Source organism: Amyelois transitella, chromosome 5 (assembly GCF_032362555.1).
Source record: "Amyelois transitella isolate CPQ chromosome 5, ilAmyTran1.1, whole genome shotgun sequence".
In the NCBI taxonomy this organism is placed as follows: domain Eukaryota; kingdom Metazoa; phylum Arthropoda; class Insecta; order Lepidoptera; family Pyralidae; genus Amyelois; species Amyelois transitella.
In genome coordinates this window covers 11,342,271-11,360,914 of record NC_083508.1, presented here as the reverse complement: position 1 = coordinate 11,360,914, position 18,644 = coordinate 11,342,271, and the positions used below count along the sequence as shown (strand labels likewise).

Here is an 18,644-nt window from a genome sequence, read left to right as displayed (position 1 = left end):
ACGAGCGCTGCTCTACTTTCAGTATTCTGTTCTTTTCTTTTTCACCAAGCAATTTGTTTTTTAACTTTTTAGCATTATCTTATGATTTTGTTCACTTTCTGTTATTGCTCGTCTTCCGGATAGTATATAATAAACAGTTCGGATGCGTTTCAGCTTGGTTACAGTTGCGTTTATATTGTCAAACGGTATTCCAGTAACTTTACGTTGATAGCTGAAACGCAAATGAAACGGAAGCGGTTGGTTAATTGCTGCCGATGCAAAACCGTAACTTTGGACAATTCAACCAATGCAGAACCGTTGCGTTTCTGCCGGACCAACTGTCAAAAACTTATCAGAATACGAAATAATAGCCGAACGGCAAACGGAAGGTTATTTGTCCTTTGGCAGAATACGACAAACGAACCGTTTCGCCTGCGTAACCAATGCGTTACGACTTCGTTTTGACAAATTGTTAGTAGAATACCAAAAGTTGTCATCAATGCGTTTCAGATCCGTTTCGGATTAAAATAAAATAGCAGAATTGACATGCAGAACATTTGCGGAACAGTTCGACACTTCAGTGGTTACTGTTCGTCGAGTTTGCACCGTGAGGGCCTACACGGCTACACCACAGACAGCCAGCAAGGAAGCCGTATTTATCCGAAATAAATAAGCAAAAACGTCAATCAATATGTAAATAAAACAATAGGTAAACTGTTTCAATAAAATTTACTAATTTTAATTATTGAATGTTTTTTTTGCTCCCTCTTGTTTAATATTTCTTGCTGATTTCCGTGTTTGAAGACACGGGTATTGTAATTCTTAGATATCAGTTAGTTAGTTAGTCAGATAGTTACTTAGTTCAAATGGCACCTTGAAACATTAAAAATTGTCAGTAACACTAAAATAGAAAAAAAAATCTTTGTATAACTTCGATATCCACGTAACGCTAGTAACTAGAACAAGCGAGTGTGAGCAAGCGAGATTATCTAATATACCTTAGATCTCACTTGCTCACACGAAGTATTATAATAAAATTGCTACCCAATATCTTTCAAAGGAACCACTACCTATGTTAGGGTCGTGTGCAGACAAACTTTCAACCTTATTGAAATGACATAAGTCTGGCAGTCGCAGGCTTCCCTCTATAGGCAAATCTTATGCAAATAATGAGAGGCGACGATATCTCGATCGACAATTATCGGGCCCTTCGGCAATCGTTGATTACCGTCTCTTTCTGTTTTGTTATGTTATAATTGTCATAGAATAATAAACTGTTTTACTTAGTAATCATTGGTATTAAAGTCCGTATTCATTTGATGGAATATTTATTCTTTTTAAATATGCATGTGTGTGTGTATCTAGTGGAACCACAGTGCACGTTATTTAACCCGAAGAATTTTAAAACTATGACTGCAGATATGAACGCGATCGTACATACAGCTACGAATCTCGTACCAATATAACTTTATGTTTATCGTAAAAACGGTTAATTTAACCGCCAATCTGCTATAACGTTAGTTTCCCTTACGTAACGATTAGTGAAGTTAATCTTTTAATTACGTACTTTTTCTACGAATAATTAGACGCCATGAATTCTGTGATTGTGCATTGTTTAATGAAGAATTTAGTTATTTTAATAGTGTCTATTGTAAACGTTGAAACAGGTAAGGCCGTGTGGTTCCCAACGCAAAAAAAAGAATACGACAACTCTTTCCCGTGGATGTCGTGACGACGACAAAGGGATAGGCTTATAAACTCCGGGGTCCTGTTTAAGGCGACGTGCTAGAAACCTGTCACTATTTGAATCTATCTACTCGTACAAACAAATTCATTCACATTTATAATAATGTACCTCGTTATTAGTACATAAATTCGAATAACTTTGGAGAATTATTCGAATAAAATGAAATTTCATTTCGCCGAAGTGTCGCATGACATTTTTAATGTAGGTAACTTAAATTTATGATATTTACCCCCAGTACCCCCAGAATACTGTCTCCACCCCCTCAACACAAGCGACTGCCGTCTCCGGCCCACACAAGTTTTCTCATACTACAAGAGTGGCTCCCGCTGCGAAATAGAGTTATGGAGAGGTTGTCCTACATTGAACAAATTTGCCAACCAGTACGAATGCACTGATATGTGCATTTATAATTTTGGCGGTTCAGTCGTTGATACGAAAGAAAAAGATAATTCTGGTAAGTAAAACTGTTTTGATTGTGATGGGACTCAACATGGCGTAACATTAAATGTTCAATTTATTTGTAAACTGAAAATGTTCAGAGTATTCTAAATAGCGAAAATTCAGATTTCTAATATTGTTTTACATTTCCGAACGCATTGTGATAAAATGTGAACTAATTGAAAGAGAGAAAGAATAATCTTTATTTGGCGCAAGATGTAACATTACATTTTCATTCATAAAAATAGAAATAAAAAAAAATACATGATGATGATAATTGATTTGTATCAATAAGTTCAAATTTTTTAAGACGAATGGTCATGATCTCCTGACAATTCGTCACAGTTATTTTTGAAAAAAAAAAGTAACTGAGAATTTAAGGAAGCGAAATGATGATTATTTCATTTGCTATGACAAAGTTTCTTGATCTTAAAAATATGCCACAAAATTTTATAGACGTCAATATGGACCATGAAAAATCAAATGATAATTACAATCGTTTCTTCGCAGAAGATGCATTACACTCTCTAGAGCTGATATTGGAGGAACTGCCTACAGAGTTGCTGGAAAATTTCAATAATTTATTAGACCAAGCGAGAAATGAATCAAACCCTATTAGACTTCACGTAACACTCCCTCCAGAAAACGAGACTGAAGGTAAGCCTTGAACTTAATATTATAGCCTTAATCTCAGGAATAATCAGCATCGCTTCATAACAATCATGTGTGTCTCCTGCTTTATGAAGTCGAGAGAAAAAGAAGATGATACATAGAATAAGACTAAGGAAAAGATGAGTGATAATGAAACCTCTATAGACTTATGTAAGTTATGTAAGTATATAATTTACGATTATAAAAATAAAACTTCTGTGCGGGTCACAGGCACACTACGAAACGTGTAAGGCTACTTTATAGATATCGTTCTCTGAAATACGAGTATCCCATATACTCTATCGTACGTATTGAAATACCTACAATTTTACCTTCGGAGAAAACTTAACCAGTCCAAAAAACTTGCATACCTACTTATGATTAGTTTACAAATAACCTATGTACCCTCAATCACCAGAGATTTGTTTCTAGCTGATACAACCGATGCTGTGACATCAGCTGAGGCCTCAGAAACTACGCCCGAGGCATCTGAGCCTGAAAAGAAACCCGCGACAGCTGAGCCTAAAGAAACTGTGCATGAAGAAACTGCGCATGAAGAAACTGCGCATGAAGAAACTGCGCACGGAGAAACTGTGCACGAAGAAACTGAGCCCCCAGCGACTGATGCACCAGCTACAACTAAGAAAGAATCCGATGAATCAGGACTTCCCGAAGAAGTTGAATTGGCTTAGTCTACAAAAAATAATGAATGTGTGATTGAGCGAATGATACGAGTATTATAGAATAATAAGGTTGATTATAGTTCACTTTTTAAAATATTTTGTGTTTTTTTAACTTTATGGTATCGAAAGGGCAAACGGTTTAGTAAAATGTACTTCGTTCCCTCTCTGAAACTTACTTATCTAACGAAACTGATTCAATAAGAACACGAGATAAAATCGATTTAAATCCGATTACGATCGAATTCGATACGTAATTGACAATATAATAGGGCGAGTGAGGACATGTTTATCGATTTTGCTACTGAATCGTCAGGCGACACCTGATCTGATAAGTGTGGGTTATTTCATAAATTGATTTATATTGTTTTCAATATTATCGAAGAGGAAATTGTAATAATTCCCAAGCTTAACTTAGAAACTGTGCTGAATATAATTATTTTGAAACTAGTGATAAATGTTTAATGATATATGAGAGTACGACAAAAAATCTTAAAAACCTCTAACGACACAAAGTTCGTTCATAAAAAATTGACACGAGTTTTTTGAGACATGCCTATTGGGTCCTATAAAATTTAAAGTCTATAACTTGAAGAGTGCTTAACGTTATTTTTGACATCATCATCGATTTACATACATTTTTAAATGTTAAACGTTGATCGGTATAGGTAGATTGCTAATATTCAGTTCATCCGTTGTAGCTTTACCGCTCAGTTAAGTTTTAAATAACTAAGTACATACATACATACAGTCACGTCTATATCCCTTGCGGGGTAGACAAACTAAGTACCTAAAAGATAATGCCAAATAACGTTATTGACATATCATGTATGACATAATGACATAATGACATATATTGGTGCCGTGTAATTTCCGGCACTTGGGAATAGAACTACTCCAAATCATTCCTACCGGATGTCGAAATGATATGAATGAATGAGTCGAAATGAAAAGGCGAATAAGAGATAGTTTTAATAAACTTGGGATTCCTCTTGTAGGCGTAAGTTAGCAATCTATGTCACTATTTGAATCTCAATTCCATCATAAAGCCGTACAGCTGAATGTGGCCTTTCAGTCTTTTCAAGACCGTTGGCTCTGTCTACCCGTCAGGAATTTAGACGTGACCATATGTATGTACCGATATTAGAACTCATTCAATTATTGTTACGTTAAAATGGCGGTCCATACAATTTGTTCCATTCAGACTTCAACACCTATTTGCGAAAGGTTCAACATGACCCGACACTGGTCCAATTTACATCGTGCGTATTTAAAAACGATGTTTGTTCATTTGTTGAAATGGTGACAAGTTAAACAACTGAATGTTCCAGTCATTATGTTAATATTGGACACTTTGTAAGTAGGCCCGCTTTTAAGAGCAGGGAAATGATTAGATAACTTGACACTATTTCAATTCAAATTCCATCATTAAACGTGGCCTTTCACTCTTATCAATACTGTTGGTTCTATCAAGGAGGAGGGATATAGACGTGTTTATATATATTTGTATGAAAACGATGAGATATGTAAGCATAACATACAGGGTTAAATTCTTAAAGTTCAATTAATTATCAAGAACTTCAACTTATAAAGAAAATGGTAGGACTTTTTGGTTACATAGAGGGCTCTCCATTCTCTAGAGGAAAAAATACTTTAAAACTGGTAACAAGAATGTTATCGTCTACATTTACATGCCAGCCGTGAGCCAAGGAAAGGAGAAAAAGATATAAACTTAATTTAAAAGATCAAAACTCATATCAATAACTTGCTCTGTAATTTCTTAGAATTAAACAAATAACTAGTTGATTTAAATACATCTCCTTAATTCTATAATCGCTGGTCCGCCTACGCGACTCGTTTTAATTAACTATGCTTGTAACTTGTAAACGATTGTTATACTTATTCTGTGTTTCTGTGTCACTATGATCGTAAAGGTGTGTAAGGTGAACATATGATTAAAGGTTTTAGTTCATACAAACATTTGTAAGAGTAGACTTAGTAATTTTAACTTAACTAGGTAGGCACCGTCCTACTTATATTATAAATGCGAAAGTTTGTGAGTATGTCAGTATGGTATCTGTTACACTTTCACGCAAAAACTACTGAACCGATTACGATGAAATTGTATGTAGGTAGCTGAAGACCCAGAATAACATATAGGCTACTTTTTATCCCGGAGTTCCCGCGGAATTGATTCCACGCATACGAAGTCGTTAGCGATCTCTAGTAAAATAATAAAGTGAACAGTTATCGATAGTCAGTTTTCGGTAAAAGCTGTTGAGAAACACTTAATAATAAATTCTAGTGGGCAAAACATTTCGCCTAACAAATCATAATAACAGCTTACAAAGGGTTTGTTACAAGTTCAAGGTCACAGTTTCTCCCTAGGGGCGCGATTGGATTAATGGGGAGGCATTGTGGCTCAACGGACAGGGGTTCTTTTGCAGAATATTTATGTTAGCGAATAAATCTAGATTGAGTTTGGTACAGCAAATAACATTATTTTTTTTATTTCTGAACTTTTTTAAATACTTACTATGATACTTAATCCCAACTGAAATTATAGATGCAACAGTTGGTAGTTTAGTCGGTAGTTGGTACTTCACAGTAAATGCCGATTTTGATGCAATTTTGTACAAATGTAAAGTAGACCTTGGAAAATGATATAGGCTACATAATAACGGGTACGGAACCGACCTCGACACTTTAAAATTACCGGTACGGCAATATTGGATTAAAGATTAAAATAAATAATAGTGACTATTAAAATCAATAAAAAAAAGGAAAAAAAATTACTGCATCGGCCGGGAATCGAACCCGGGCCGCCCGCGTGGCAGGCGAGCATTCTACCACTGAACCACCGATGCTTCTACAAGCTTGATGAAATTATACTTTAAAATTTGTTAGCGTATTTTACTTACGAAATGTTTTCACCTGTAACTTTAATTATTGGCATTCTTTCAATATCACATACCTGCAGACATAATTAGTTTTCTACTAAGTTAACGTAAACAATATAATTATTGGACAATTGTTATTAAAAAAATTTGGTAATTCTACGTTGCTCGGTACTGTTACAATCACCTAGTTTGTTAGTTGTTTGAACAATTGGGTTTATAATGTCTAAAAATTTTGGAAATATTTAAGCGTGTATAACTTGATAACAATGATGTGTTTAGCAATTCTCTACAAATATTGTATGTATTCAGGTGAAATAACCATATAGATAAATAAACTTAATTGAATCCATACATAGACCAAGGCTGTAAAAATGAACTTAACATAAAATTTATTTTAGAAAATTTAAATTAAAAAAAAAACAAACTTTATACCCTTAACCCTAGATGGCGTTTTAGATACGGAACAAAATGGCGTCAAGCCAGCAGCTGATCGACCGCACCTGACGCATGACCTGCGACCGGTCGGTCAAAGAATCGCTCGACTCGTCAAGCGACTCGATAAAGTGACTCAGTCGCGGACTCGCTGCATCGCGCGTCGACGTATTGCGTTGCGCGTATCACCCAACAAATCGTTTATTTATAAATCGAACGATGATTACGAACGAATGATACAAATTGTGCTTGCTCGGATAAAACATTTGAAAATTGAACATAGGAATGGGATTTGACAATATCGGTTATTACGTAACCGTATTCTGGATTATACTTATGGAATATCGATTCTAGCCAGTGCGAAACTCGATTTATAGGGCGATTTGAAGTCACTATGTCTAGGTCACGATTCGCAATGGGATAAACTTGTAGCTTTGTTTATCTTATCGTACGGTGCAATTATTTGTTGTGATTCTACGTCAATCGAATCAAATGTGAATGAATTTTAAATTAGTGATAGTTGTATCGAATACGTAAGAATAGTGTTTACGTGTGTAGGTCTATTGTTTTCAGTAGTGTCTTGTAGGTGTAGTGTTGTTAAGGAAGTGATAAGTGTAGATTCTACGTAACACTTAACCGTGTGAATTTTGTATTTGTTGAGTTTCTCTTAGTGATTGGAAAAAGTTTATGAGAAAATGTTCGGCGTTCTCATGAAACGGTGGAAACCAAAAAGGTATGTTGTTTTGTTCTCATACTCGGCCATTTATTTATATATTTGGAATATTAACTATATGAATAGTGTACCGCGAATTCCTTTAATTAAATAGATGAAGAATATTAGTCGTATTTGCGTAGCTCTCGTACTGAAACGACCACTCCCATTTCCTGTGGATTTTGTGGAAACTATTGCGTCGAAAATTCTGAAGTGGATCAGGAATAGCTTCCCCAACATAGGTTGTAGGTACATACTTGATAATTTCTGAGCATGTAAAGTATTACATACATGCTATGCTCTAAAAGAACCGATCACGTGGATTTGCATACATTCTATAGTATTTGGTTGCAGTAAAAAAAGAAGCAAAAGTTATATTTGTCAATTAAACAAATCTGTCGATTAAAGAAAAGCCTTTGTTAATTTAGCTGCTACGTTCTAACAAACAAACACACATTTAAACAGACAAAATCATAACACTACTTTTTGTTCGGGATTTGGTAATTCATGACTATTCTTTATTTTCGTAGCTGGGTCTACAGACGTAGCTCGTAGCAGATAACTCGCAAAGTATAAGCTACAGATTTCGTAGGTACCTAGCAATCTTGTAAAATTATAACTTGTTGAGCTACGCGGTGCTACGACAACCCGTAATGAAAATCTGAAATCTATACTAATATTATGAAGAGTTTGTTTGTTTGAAAATTAGACCATTTATGCGTTGAATAGACCATTTATCGACGAAGGCTTTAGGCTTTAAAACATCACGCTCCAACTATAAAGAGCAAAGAAATAACGGAAAATGTGAAAAAAAAAACAGGGAAAATTATTCATCCTTGAGGGCTTCACCAATTCCACGTTGTCAAGTTGCGAGCACAGCTAGTTAATTATATTATGAATTTCGGTGAAAAAAATATTCAAATGCAAACTTATTTATATTCATGTGCAATGTTGTGAAACTAAAAGATATTACAATTATAAAGAGCTGTTTGAAATATTTGAATTTTAAATTTATTCATACATACATTTTATCACGTCTATATCCCTTGGGGGTTAGACAGAGCTAACAGTCTTGAAAAGACTGAAAAGCCTCACATTCAGCTGTATGGCTTAAGCTGTAATTGGGATCCAAATAGTGTCAGGTTGCTAGCCCTACAAGAGGAATCCCAAGTTCATTAGACATTCCCTTAGTCGCGTATAACGACATCAATGGGAAAGATATGGAGTATAGTACTTTCCTAAAGTTGTAGGAACCACACGGCACGCAGATTTCGTTAAATGCGAAAATATTAGACATAATATCAGCGTTGTAACATATTATATTCCGTTACACGAGTAACATATCAAGTGTCACAAGAAACAGAACGCGACTGTAAATGAATACTTCGTAACATTCAATAATAGACCTTTGTCTTTGTAAGCGATAAATGTACACAATTAAAAAAATTATAAATTTTTAAGGGTATCGCAGTCAATTAGGAATTTGCGATAAATCTGATGGAAGTTATCATAATTGTAGGTAACTGAGGTAAAAAATGTGTCTATTCAACATTCTTCTCTTCTCTATTATCTTCTTCTCTTGTAGTATTTATTATAAAATATAGTATCGTTGAGTTAGTATCTCGTAACACAAGTTTCGAACTTACTTCGAGGCTAACTCAATCTGTGTAATTTGTCCCGTATATATTTATTTATTTATTATTATTATTATTCTCTTCTTAATCGGTTACTCATTACTGAGTATCGTGACTCCTGACACTGTCAACCAACAGTTTCCACTGGCTGCGATCCGTCGCTTGGTGTAGCGCGGCGCTGATCAACATTCTTACTCTTGTCAATGTTCGTGGATTTAAGACACCCGTCTCTCCACCGGGTAAACAAATAAAAAATTGGGTGTATTCTGACAGGATACATACATTATACGTCTTACCCTTGCGGGGTAGACAGAGCCAACAGTGTTGAAAAAGCTGAAGAGCCACGATAAGCTATTAAACAAGATTGTTTTTTTTTTATGATAGCTGATTTTTAACCAGTACCCGTAGCAACGCAGCCATGAGAATGCTTTAACAAATTCTAATTCTAAATTTTTATTCATTATTATAGGATACTTCATATCGCTTAATAATTGTCAAATTTTTGCGCAACATTGGTTGACGACAAATAAATTACTTAAAACTAAGTTTACTGCACTTCCGAGGCGTCAGTGCAGAAGAAACGGTAACAAACTGCACTGAAGCATTTTCTTCATAACACTAGCGCTGTCCCGTTTCACGACACAATAAAAAGCGGAACAGCGATAGTTTTTCGCGCGGTTATAATGATTTCTTGAATTTGTCCTCTGTTTCGGCAGCGTTGGGAAACTTTTTGTGTAGAATTACGAAAAGTAAAACAAAATTAAGTTTCATTTTATTTAATTGTAATTTTTTTATTTAAAATACTCCGGTCTTTATGCTAGAAACTCAAACGTATGAACCAGTCATTGTCCAGTCTAATATGGGAATAACTCGGGCATACCAGCGTGCGTTCGCGTCTTCAAATCCACTTTTTGTTATCACTCTGAGTCAGCTAATGTGCAGTTAAAAAAAAAGTTAATGCAAGTCATGTGTACAAATTAGGAATCAAGTTTCATGTTCATACAGTGTCTCAGAAATACTACCTATAGAAAATGACATTGAAATTAGTGAGTAAACGGATTCAGATTTCCAGTTAAAAGATATGTATTCTATCTACTAAAAACTAGATTTTGTGAGTTTTGACCATTTCGACTTGCTACAGCACACCTATGTTAGTTTTAGGGATTTGTTATTGTTACATTTATTTGTGTTTGTAGCATTGTCGAATAAACATTTTATCTATCTATCTACATATTTTACCCGCGCGAATTCAGCGCCATCTACAAAAGAACATACATATCACGTCTATATCCCTTACGGGGTAGGCAGAGCCAACAGTCTTGAAAAGACTGAAAGGCCACGTTCAGCTATTTGGCTTAATGATAGAATTGAGATTCAAATAGTGACGGGTTGCTAGCCTGTCGCCTAAAAAAGAATCCCAAGTTTGTAAGCCTATCCCTTAGTCGCCTTTTACGACATCCATGCCGTGTGGTTCCCGGCACCAATAAAAAGAAGAATAGGACCACTCCATCTCTCTCTCTTTCTACAAAAGAATTACACGTTTTTCGCAAATCTTACAATAACTACAGTTTTTGCCGGGATGAAAAGTTTTGATATGTTCTTCTCCAGACTCTTAATTATATATACGCAATATATAATTTCAAGAAGATTGGTTCAATATATAACGCGTGATGAGACAACACACAAATAAGTATATTTATTACTATATACTTATCGCTATTAGACCAGCATTGAAGGTGATAAACTTGTATAAGAGGTAGTCTCTGCCTACCCCTCTGGGAAAGAGGCGTGATTTTACGTATGTATATTATAGGCTTACAAAAGCTATCTTAGAATGCTCTGCAATTCATTTTGCGGTTTTCAATACTATTGGAAAATTAAAGATCTGCGGTTTTGCTATAGGGAAGACATCTTACTAATAAAACTTTCTAACCACAAACCTAGGTTTAAGTTTTTATTGGTATTAATATAAGAACTACACCATTTTGAGTGTTATGTTTTAAAAAGATATACATGTCTTTATTCCTTACGGGATAGACAAAGCCAAGTTTTGAAATGGTTTCCGACACTTTAGAATAGAACCACTCCACATCATTCCGATGGATGTCATAAAAGGCGACTAAAGCTAGCAGTATTTTTTCTCTACATCTCTAGAAGAAGAAATCTAAATTTTATTATTCAATATTGAATATTCTATATTCCCAAACTAGCTCGAACGTGTGCGATAAGGTGAGCGCCGCCTTATCACTGTTATCAGGTCAGATTATATCTGACAGACAGCAAGTACTCCACGCACAATGCGTATTTTTATTACAATTACTAGTGCCTATCGATTGATGAACAAACAATTTATATATATATTTTTAATGTTTATGATATTATATTGGTAAGTTAAGGGTTAATGTAGGTATTTTGACAGTTAAAATAAATCACCGTGTTTCTTTTATTTACCCATGTTCACTTTAATTTTGAACATGTTTTCATTTATTTAGTAGAAGGAAAACGATGAATATAGCCACAATTATTAATATTACAAGTAAAGAAAAGTGAGTTTTATTAAAAAAAGTGGCACTTATTAAAAGTAATAGGTTGAGAAAAAAATTAATTAAATTAATAATTAATTTATAATTAATATATTAAAAAAAAATAAACTAACGATTTCTTATTTTGATAACACTGGCACAAATATAGAGGCCGAAAAAAAAAAGATTACCATTCTAAATTAAAGCGCAGCTGGAGTGTTGCCGCTACAAAGGCGAAAAGGATATCATTAAAATCGTTATCATTACAATCCAACAAACTCGCGTATCGCCGCTCATTTCCGTTTTGAATTATAAAAATTATAATTGATGAAGTGTGTGACGAATTGTACGATTTGGGTTCCGTCCGGCGGCGTGTGTGGGTGATATTTTGACATTTATATTTTTGGGTTTCTATTCTATGTATGTCTGTATAGAGCGGGATCTCCTGACACAGGTATTTATTTACTTAAAAGGAGATTCTGGTCACAATTTTGTTTACATGTAGATTAAACATTATGGTACAGATATAAAAATATTTTAATTTATTGATAACAATATAATAATAATCGTGCCATACCTAATACAATAACATCATTGTTAGTTTATGCGTTATGTAGGTATAACACAAACATAATCACGACTTCCTCTCTAAAAGGGTAGATGGATCCAACAGTCTTGAAAAGTCTGTGAGTGCCAAACAATTAAAAGACCGATAGGCCACTATCGGTCTTTTAAATACTGTTGTCTTTGTCTACCCCGCAAGGGATATAGACGTGATTATATGTAGGTATGAGATTTAAATAGCGACTGGTCGCTAGCCCATTGCCTAAAAATTATTATATTTCCGTAAAAACATTCATGTTTCTTTTATATTAATTTAGAAATTATGTGTTGTTATGGTTAGATCACAATCGAAACTAAATCACACCGCAGGCTTAAAATAGGTAAGATGTCTTCTACTTATTAGCTACGTCATAATCAGAAGACATAAACTCAATACATAGGTAATACGATAAAGATGACGCGGCGCCATAATTTTTAACTCAACAAACCTTAAGAATTAATAATTATTACTTTGAAACTTATATTAACCAGAATTAATATACGGCGGGGCCATTTTTGTCCTATTTGAATTTTAACCCGTCTGCATTCGCCCGAGGCCTTGGAGACCCATGTCGGTCTAATCTATTTCGACTAGTGCTGCCCTCTAGCGGCCACCTGCTGAGATTCTAATTGGAAATTGGCCCTCTATTTGTTCTTCTTACAGCTTAGTAGGGTTTCACGCTGGGTGGTCACCCTACCAGAATCAACTTGCTTGTTTTCTTTTAAAAAAATAACTTGATAGTCGGTTTTGCTTTAATGATAATGGAGGTTTCAATGCCGTCACATCTCGAGATTATAATTTTAATTACAAAATTATCATATATAGTTTTATGTGCGATCTTATCTCTTGTTATTTTATTAGTATCACGAGTGAATACCGAAATAATTAACAATATCAACTTTTTTTTGAGTTGATTTTTTTAAGAATGCTAGTGTACCGCCTGTGGAGCTCATAAGAACAGAACACACAGCTTACAAAACATACAGTATCAAACTTGGTATCCTGCCTTCTCGCCGAAAATTGTTTAGCGGATTATCACTTGCCAAACAACGGTTCGCCTGATTTTCACTTTGACAACTAACGATTGTCAAATTTTTGTATGATAACGTTTCATTTGGTAGAATTATTGTTAAGCTCATTATTATAATGACAGAACACGTTTCGGGCACTTATCATTTATCAAATCCTTCACTAGGCCAGACAACTTTTAGACGAATAACGTTTCGTCTGTATAACAGTACCTTTTTCGTACATTTATATTATGATATAAAATAAACTAATTTCGACATGCAATTTTTATTAAAGAATTACAAAAAAAATTAACACTTTAAATTAGCAGCAATGCACATTAATAATTTTCATGTGAATATGAAGATTTGTGTTCAAGTATTCTGTTGATTCTTTCGTCTTTGTCTAAGTATTTTTTTTTCTTAGGTTCTGGTGGAACACCTGTTAATATATTTTCTATTTCCCCCTCGTTGGCAACGGTTTCCTTTATTAACGTAGTTGAGGTGAAATCGAAAGAAATCGGTTAGGTTAGGTTAGAACTGCGACCATCAACGCACGAGCCGAGCGAGCGAAGCGAGCGTGCCGCGGCAGCGGCCGGCGAAGTGCCAGAACCGAATCGCTTTTGTTTCACTACACAGGGCACTTGAATATTAGCTACAGTAGAAAAATAATTATGGAAAAAAAAAACAATAAGATATTATTTGGTAAACAATACATAAAATTAAATGAATATTACTCTAACTGAAACGTTCGCTACTTGAAAGTTGGCCTTGTGAAAAGTGTCATTATAAAAGCCAGACCAAACGTACAGTTGGCAATAGTTAAGTTGGGAAATGAAACAAAATTAAGTGATATATTTGGCAAATGATTATTCCGCGAAATAAAATTCTGCGAAACGTTGATTGGCAAGTGATGATCTGCCAAACGATTTTCGCCGAAAAGGCAGAGAACCATCAAACTTTTCTGTTGTTATTTAAATTATAACTATACTTTCTGGTAAAAACATATAAAATTGTATAAAATGCTGGATTGGGCGACTTCCTGGCACGAGTTAAGAAGGCATAATTTAATGCTTTATTTAAAAGGTTGCAATTAAAACACACTTTTGGTGTACTATATAACGATCTTTGATCATAAAGACATTAGATTTTACTTATTTTTATGTCGGAAGAATATAGAAATAAAGAAAGAAAGAAATATAAATTATTGTGACATCACAGAATCCACTTCACCAGTTCCTGGTGCAGTGATACGCTGAGCACGTTCAGAACTGATTTTTTTTATATTAATAGATATGAAGTAACAAACATTTACTATGAGAAATGGATGTTACGTCAATATTTATCTTATTTTACGATGATAGGCCTGTTATTTTCACAAATTGCGATCTCCAACTAACTAACAATTTAATAAATGCTGCAATTTGTAACCCCACGTTGAAATAAAGGGGCCGTGAATGTGAAGGGTTATATGTAATTCTATTTGAGTTAATGTGCGTTTGTCGTAATTGAAGGGAAGTTTTCACTTGAGTTTTACTTTTATACATACATACATACATAAAATCACGCCTCTTTCCCGGAGGGGTAGGCAGAGACTACCTCTTTCCACTTGCCACGATCTCTGCATACTTCTTTCGCTTCGTCCACATTCATAACTCTCTTCATACAAGCTCGGCGGTTTCGGGTACTTTTGACCTGACCCTTTACCAGGACGTCCTTAATTTGATCAAGATACGTTCGTCTAGGTCTTCCCACTCCGACCTTTCCCTCCACACTCTCCTTGTATATCTGCTTAGTCAACCTGCTTTCATTCATCCTCTCCACATGACCGAACCATCTTAACATACCCTTTTCTATTCCTGTAACTACATCTTCTTTCACATCACAACATTCCCTTATCACGCTGTTCCTTATCCTGTCACTCAATTTCACACCCATCATACTCCTTAACGCTCTCATTTCCACTGCATTTATTCTGCTTTCATGCTTCTTTTGCCATACCCAACTTTCACTCCCATACATTAATGTCGGGACCAACACGCCCCTGTGCACAGCCAGTCGAGCCTTTTTGGATAGTTTCTGACTGCTCATAAAGGCATGCAAAGCTCCATTCACCATGTTCCCCGCGTTCACTCTCCTTTCAATATCACTATCATACTTGCCATCTGATGTAAACTTTGATCCTAGATTTTTTTTTTTTTTTTTTTTTTTTTTTTTTTTTTTTTTTTTTTTTTTTTTTTTTTTTTTTTTTTTTACATTTGTCCTGCAAAACTGCTTACGCGGTTTGACTGCAGGTAATAGTCTCATTTATACTTATATGTAGGTACTTAAATCATAAACTATCTTATAAGATCAAAAGAATTACAGTGATTCGAGTAAATATTTTTTTAACATATTCTTGAATCGGCATAAGCGTGGTTCCAGTCTGATATTTTCAGGTAAACTATTAAGAAGATACGGTAAACGTTTTTTTAAAGTTCTATCTCCAAAGTAATTGTTTACTCTGGGGACCTTATATTTGCCTGTGGTTACTGACCTAGTGCCACGCCCATGTCTAATCAACGCTAAGCTGAGATCCCGTTTGCCATGGTTATTAACTGCCAAAAGGTATTTATGTTTTAAGCTTACTGGTAAGATTTTGCATATTTTAAATAATTTAGTATAATCTCCTTTACAATGATTTTTTGTTTTTCTGTTGACTAATAGTTTTAAGAATCTGATTTGTAGTGCTTCTAATCTATCGATGTAAGTTTTGAAAGTTAGTCCATAGCAATCAAGAGCGTATCCCAATATAGAATCGACTAAGGCGAAGTATAAACATTTCAATACTGATGTAGGTACTTTAAAACATAGGTGATAAAATTTTCCTAGTAGTATTCTTAATTTATTACATATATAATCTATATGGGATTCCCAGGAAAATTTAGTGTCTATTTTGACACCCAGGTAAGTTACAGAACTGACATTTTCAATAGGTGTACATTTGCAATCTAAATTATTATCATGGAAGCATTCGAAACTATGAGCAAATAACGGAGGCGGAGATTCCACGGGGCGGAGATGAGGTGAGTGAATTATAAGCAATTTCGTTTTTTCTGTATTTAAAATGATGCCATTATCATGTGACCATTTCACCACCGCGTCTACGTCCCGCTGGACTAAACGGCACGTCTCGGCAAGGTCTGTTCCTGCGCTCAGCGTGCACAGGTCGTCGGCGAACATGTACGCGGAGCAGTGCTGCAGCGCTCCGCAGAGGCCGTTAACGTGCATCAGGTAACAGACAGGACCACACCCCGACCCCTGCGGGACGCCGCAATCGACTAATTTTTCGTCACTTAGCGTGTCTCCGACCTTCACTCTATAAGAGCGTCCAGTAAGGTAGTCGCTGAACCATTGGTTCAGCGGCTGTCCCAATCCGCATTCCTCCATGCCCTTCAAGAGGGTATCCATATCGAGGGTTTCAAATGCCTTCTTAAAGTCATAAAAAACAGCTACAACAATTTTTTTGTTTTCTAAATGTGTATTAATATCGTCCGTAAATTTAGATAATAGCGTATTTGTACTTTTCTGTTTCTGAAAACCGTGTTGACATTCATTAAGAATATTGTTTTTTTGTAAATAGGTACCAATTTGATTAACTATACTTTTTTCTATTATTTTGTCGATAGCTGATAATATTGCTATTGGTCTGAAATTGGAATATACCTTTTTATTCCCTCTTTTATGGATTGGACGTATTATGGCTTCTTTTAATTTAGTAGGAAATTTTTTATTTTTCACAGACAAGTTTATTAATTTTGCTAAAACAGGGCTAATCTTATCAACAATTAGTTTCAAATCGGACATGCGTACAAGGTCGCTTCCTGGCGATTTATTTTTATCCATTTTATCTATAATTTTTTTAACATCATTACTGTCAACCGGTTGCCACCTCATAAACACGCTCGATGGATTAATATAACTATTTCTATCTAACCATTTTTGATCACATGAATGCTTTATCTGTTTGATTTCATTGGAAAATGTGTTCGCAAATTCGTTACATATGACATCTATACTTCCGTTATTTTTCATATTATTAAGGATCAACTCGTCCAATGATTGCTTTTTGTTACCTAATAAAGCATTAATTTTATCCCATATTTTTTTAATATTATTATTACAGTCTATTATAGTCTTTTTATCATACTCAACGTTACTTCTAAAAATTACTTTCTGACATTTATTTCTATATCTAGTATAATTTAGACGCTTTATCATATTCTTTGTATCGCTGCACCATATCTTAAATAATCTATCTTTTTCTTTAACCATATATTTTATTTTATCATTAATCCAAGGTTTTTCATTTCTTGTATCCCTATTTCCTGATGTATTTTTTAATTTATAACATTGGTTGTAAATATTACTAAACAATTTGGCGAGTTCTTCGTACAGTTTAAGTGGGCAATCATAACATAACAGATGTTCGAAATCGGTTTCTAATAGTTTTTCTCTTACTAATCGATTATCAAGTACGCGTTGTTGGTCCGCACGTATAGGATGCGGTGCCGCGGCCGCCTGCGCAGTGACGTGCGCGCGCGGCCGCGACCCCACTCCTCTAGCAGTCGCGGCGCAGGCGCTAACTGTGGTACTTACACTGTTAGCTCGCTGAGTTTGTTTCCATTGTATCGCGGCCGCAACTAAATAGTGGTCTGAAATTTTATGTTTTATTACTGCTGAATCAATAAGTGCTGTTGGTGACTTAATAAAAATGTGGTCCAAACATGATTCTACTAATTTACCATTTAAAATTTCCCTTCTCGTTACATCATTAATGCATTTTAAGTATCCATTTTCAGCCAATATATCTTCATAAAACTTCACATAAGTATCATTATTTTTTAACAAGTTTATGTTTAAATCTCCACATATAATTACTTTTGCATTAGTAGGTAAAGACTGTAAAAGTTTATAAAAGTAGGTAAGAAATTCTTTTATTTTATTTTGATTATTATACCTTGGTGGTCTATAAATAGAAATAACGTGGATTTGCTCACCTTGCCAATCGCACACAATGGAAACAAACTCCGCCGCCCGCTCGTGATCCGCGAATATAGGCGTCTCGCTCGCGCGCGCGGACAGCCTCGTGCGCGAATATACCAACACCCCGCCACCTCTTCTCTCATTACGCGTATGTACATTAAGATCGAATCCAGGAATGTTATAAAATGACAATAATGAAAAGTTAATGTTTGGCTCAGTTAGTACTAGAATATCTATATGATTTAAAGAATTATTTATAGCAACTAAAAGCTCTGAAAAATGTTTCTTAATAGAACATATATTTATGTGTATT

The 18,644-nt window shown here is 34.9% G+C and overlaps 3 protein-coding genes and 1 non-coding gene across 5 annotated transcripts in view; 2 read left to right on the top strand and 2 right to left on the bottom strand.

Moving 5' to 3' along the window:
- Nucleotides 1-18,644, top strand: part of LOC106137109 (putative acyl-CoA-binding protein) — a 347,495-nt gene that overhangs the window by 99,132 nt on the left and 229,719 nt on the right. The gene's annotated exons all lie outside the window — the stretch shown is intronic.
- Nucleotides 6,292-6,362, bottom strand: Trnag-gcc (transfer RNA glycine (anticodon GCC)). Its single transcript has one exon. It is a non-coding gene; the product is annotated as a tRNA-Gly (tRNA).
- Nucleotides 6,980-18,644, top strand: part of LOC106141364 (uncharacterized) — a 382,952-nt gene continuing 371,287 nt past the window's right edge. For both annotated transcript variants that reach the window (XM_060944441.1, XM_060944443.1), the window contains exon 1: nucleotides 6,980-7,560. In XM_060944441.1, the coding sequence (XP_060800424.1) occupies nucleotides 7,523-7,560 (38 nt within the window). In that variant the 5' untranslated portion in view covers nucleotides 6,980-7,522. The remainder of the gene's footprint in view (nucleotides 7,561-18,644) is intronic.
- LOC132901789 (uncharacterized) lies at nucleotides 15,563-18,638 on the bottom strand. Its single transcript, XM_060944356.1, has one exon. The coding sequence runs from the start codon at nucleotides 17,618-17,620 to the stop codon at nucleotides 15,668-15,670; it is 1,953 nt and encodes a 650-aa protein (XP_060800339.1). The 5' UTR covers nucleotides 17,621-18,638; the 3' UTR covers nucleotides 15,563-15,667.

Bases quoted from the DNA above. Each gene is read 5' to 3' on its own strand.
- LOC132901789 (XM_060944356.1), bottom strand. From the start codon at position 17,620: ATGGTTAAAGAAAAAGATAGATTATTTAAGATATGGTGCAGCGATACA.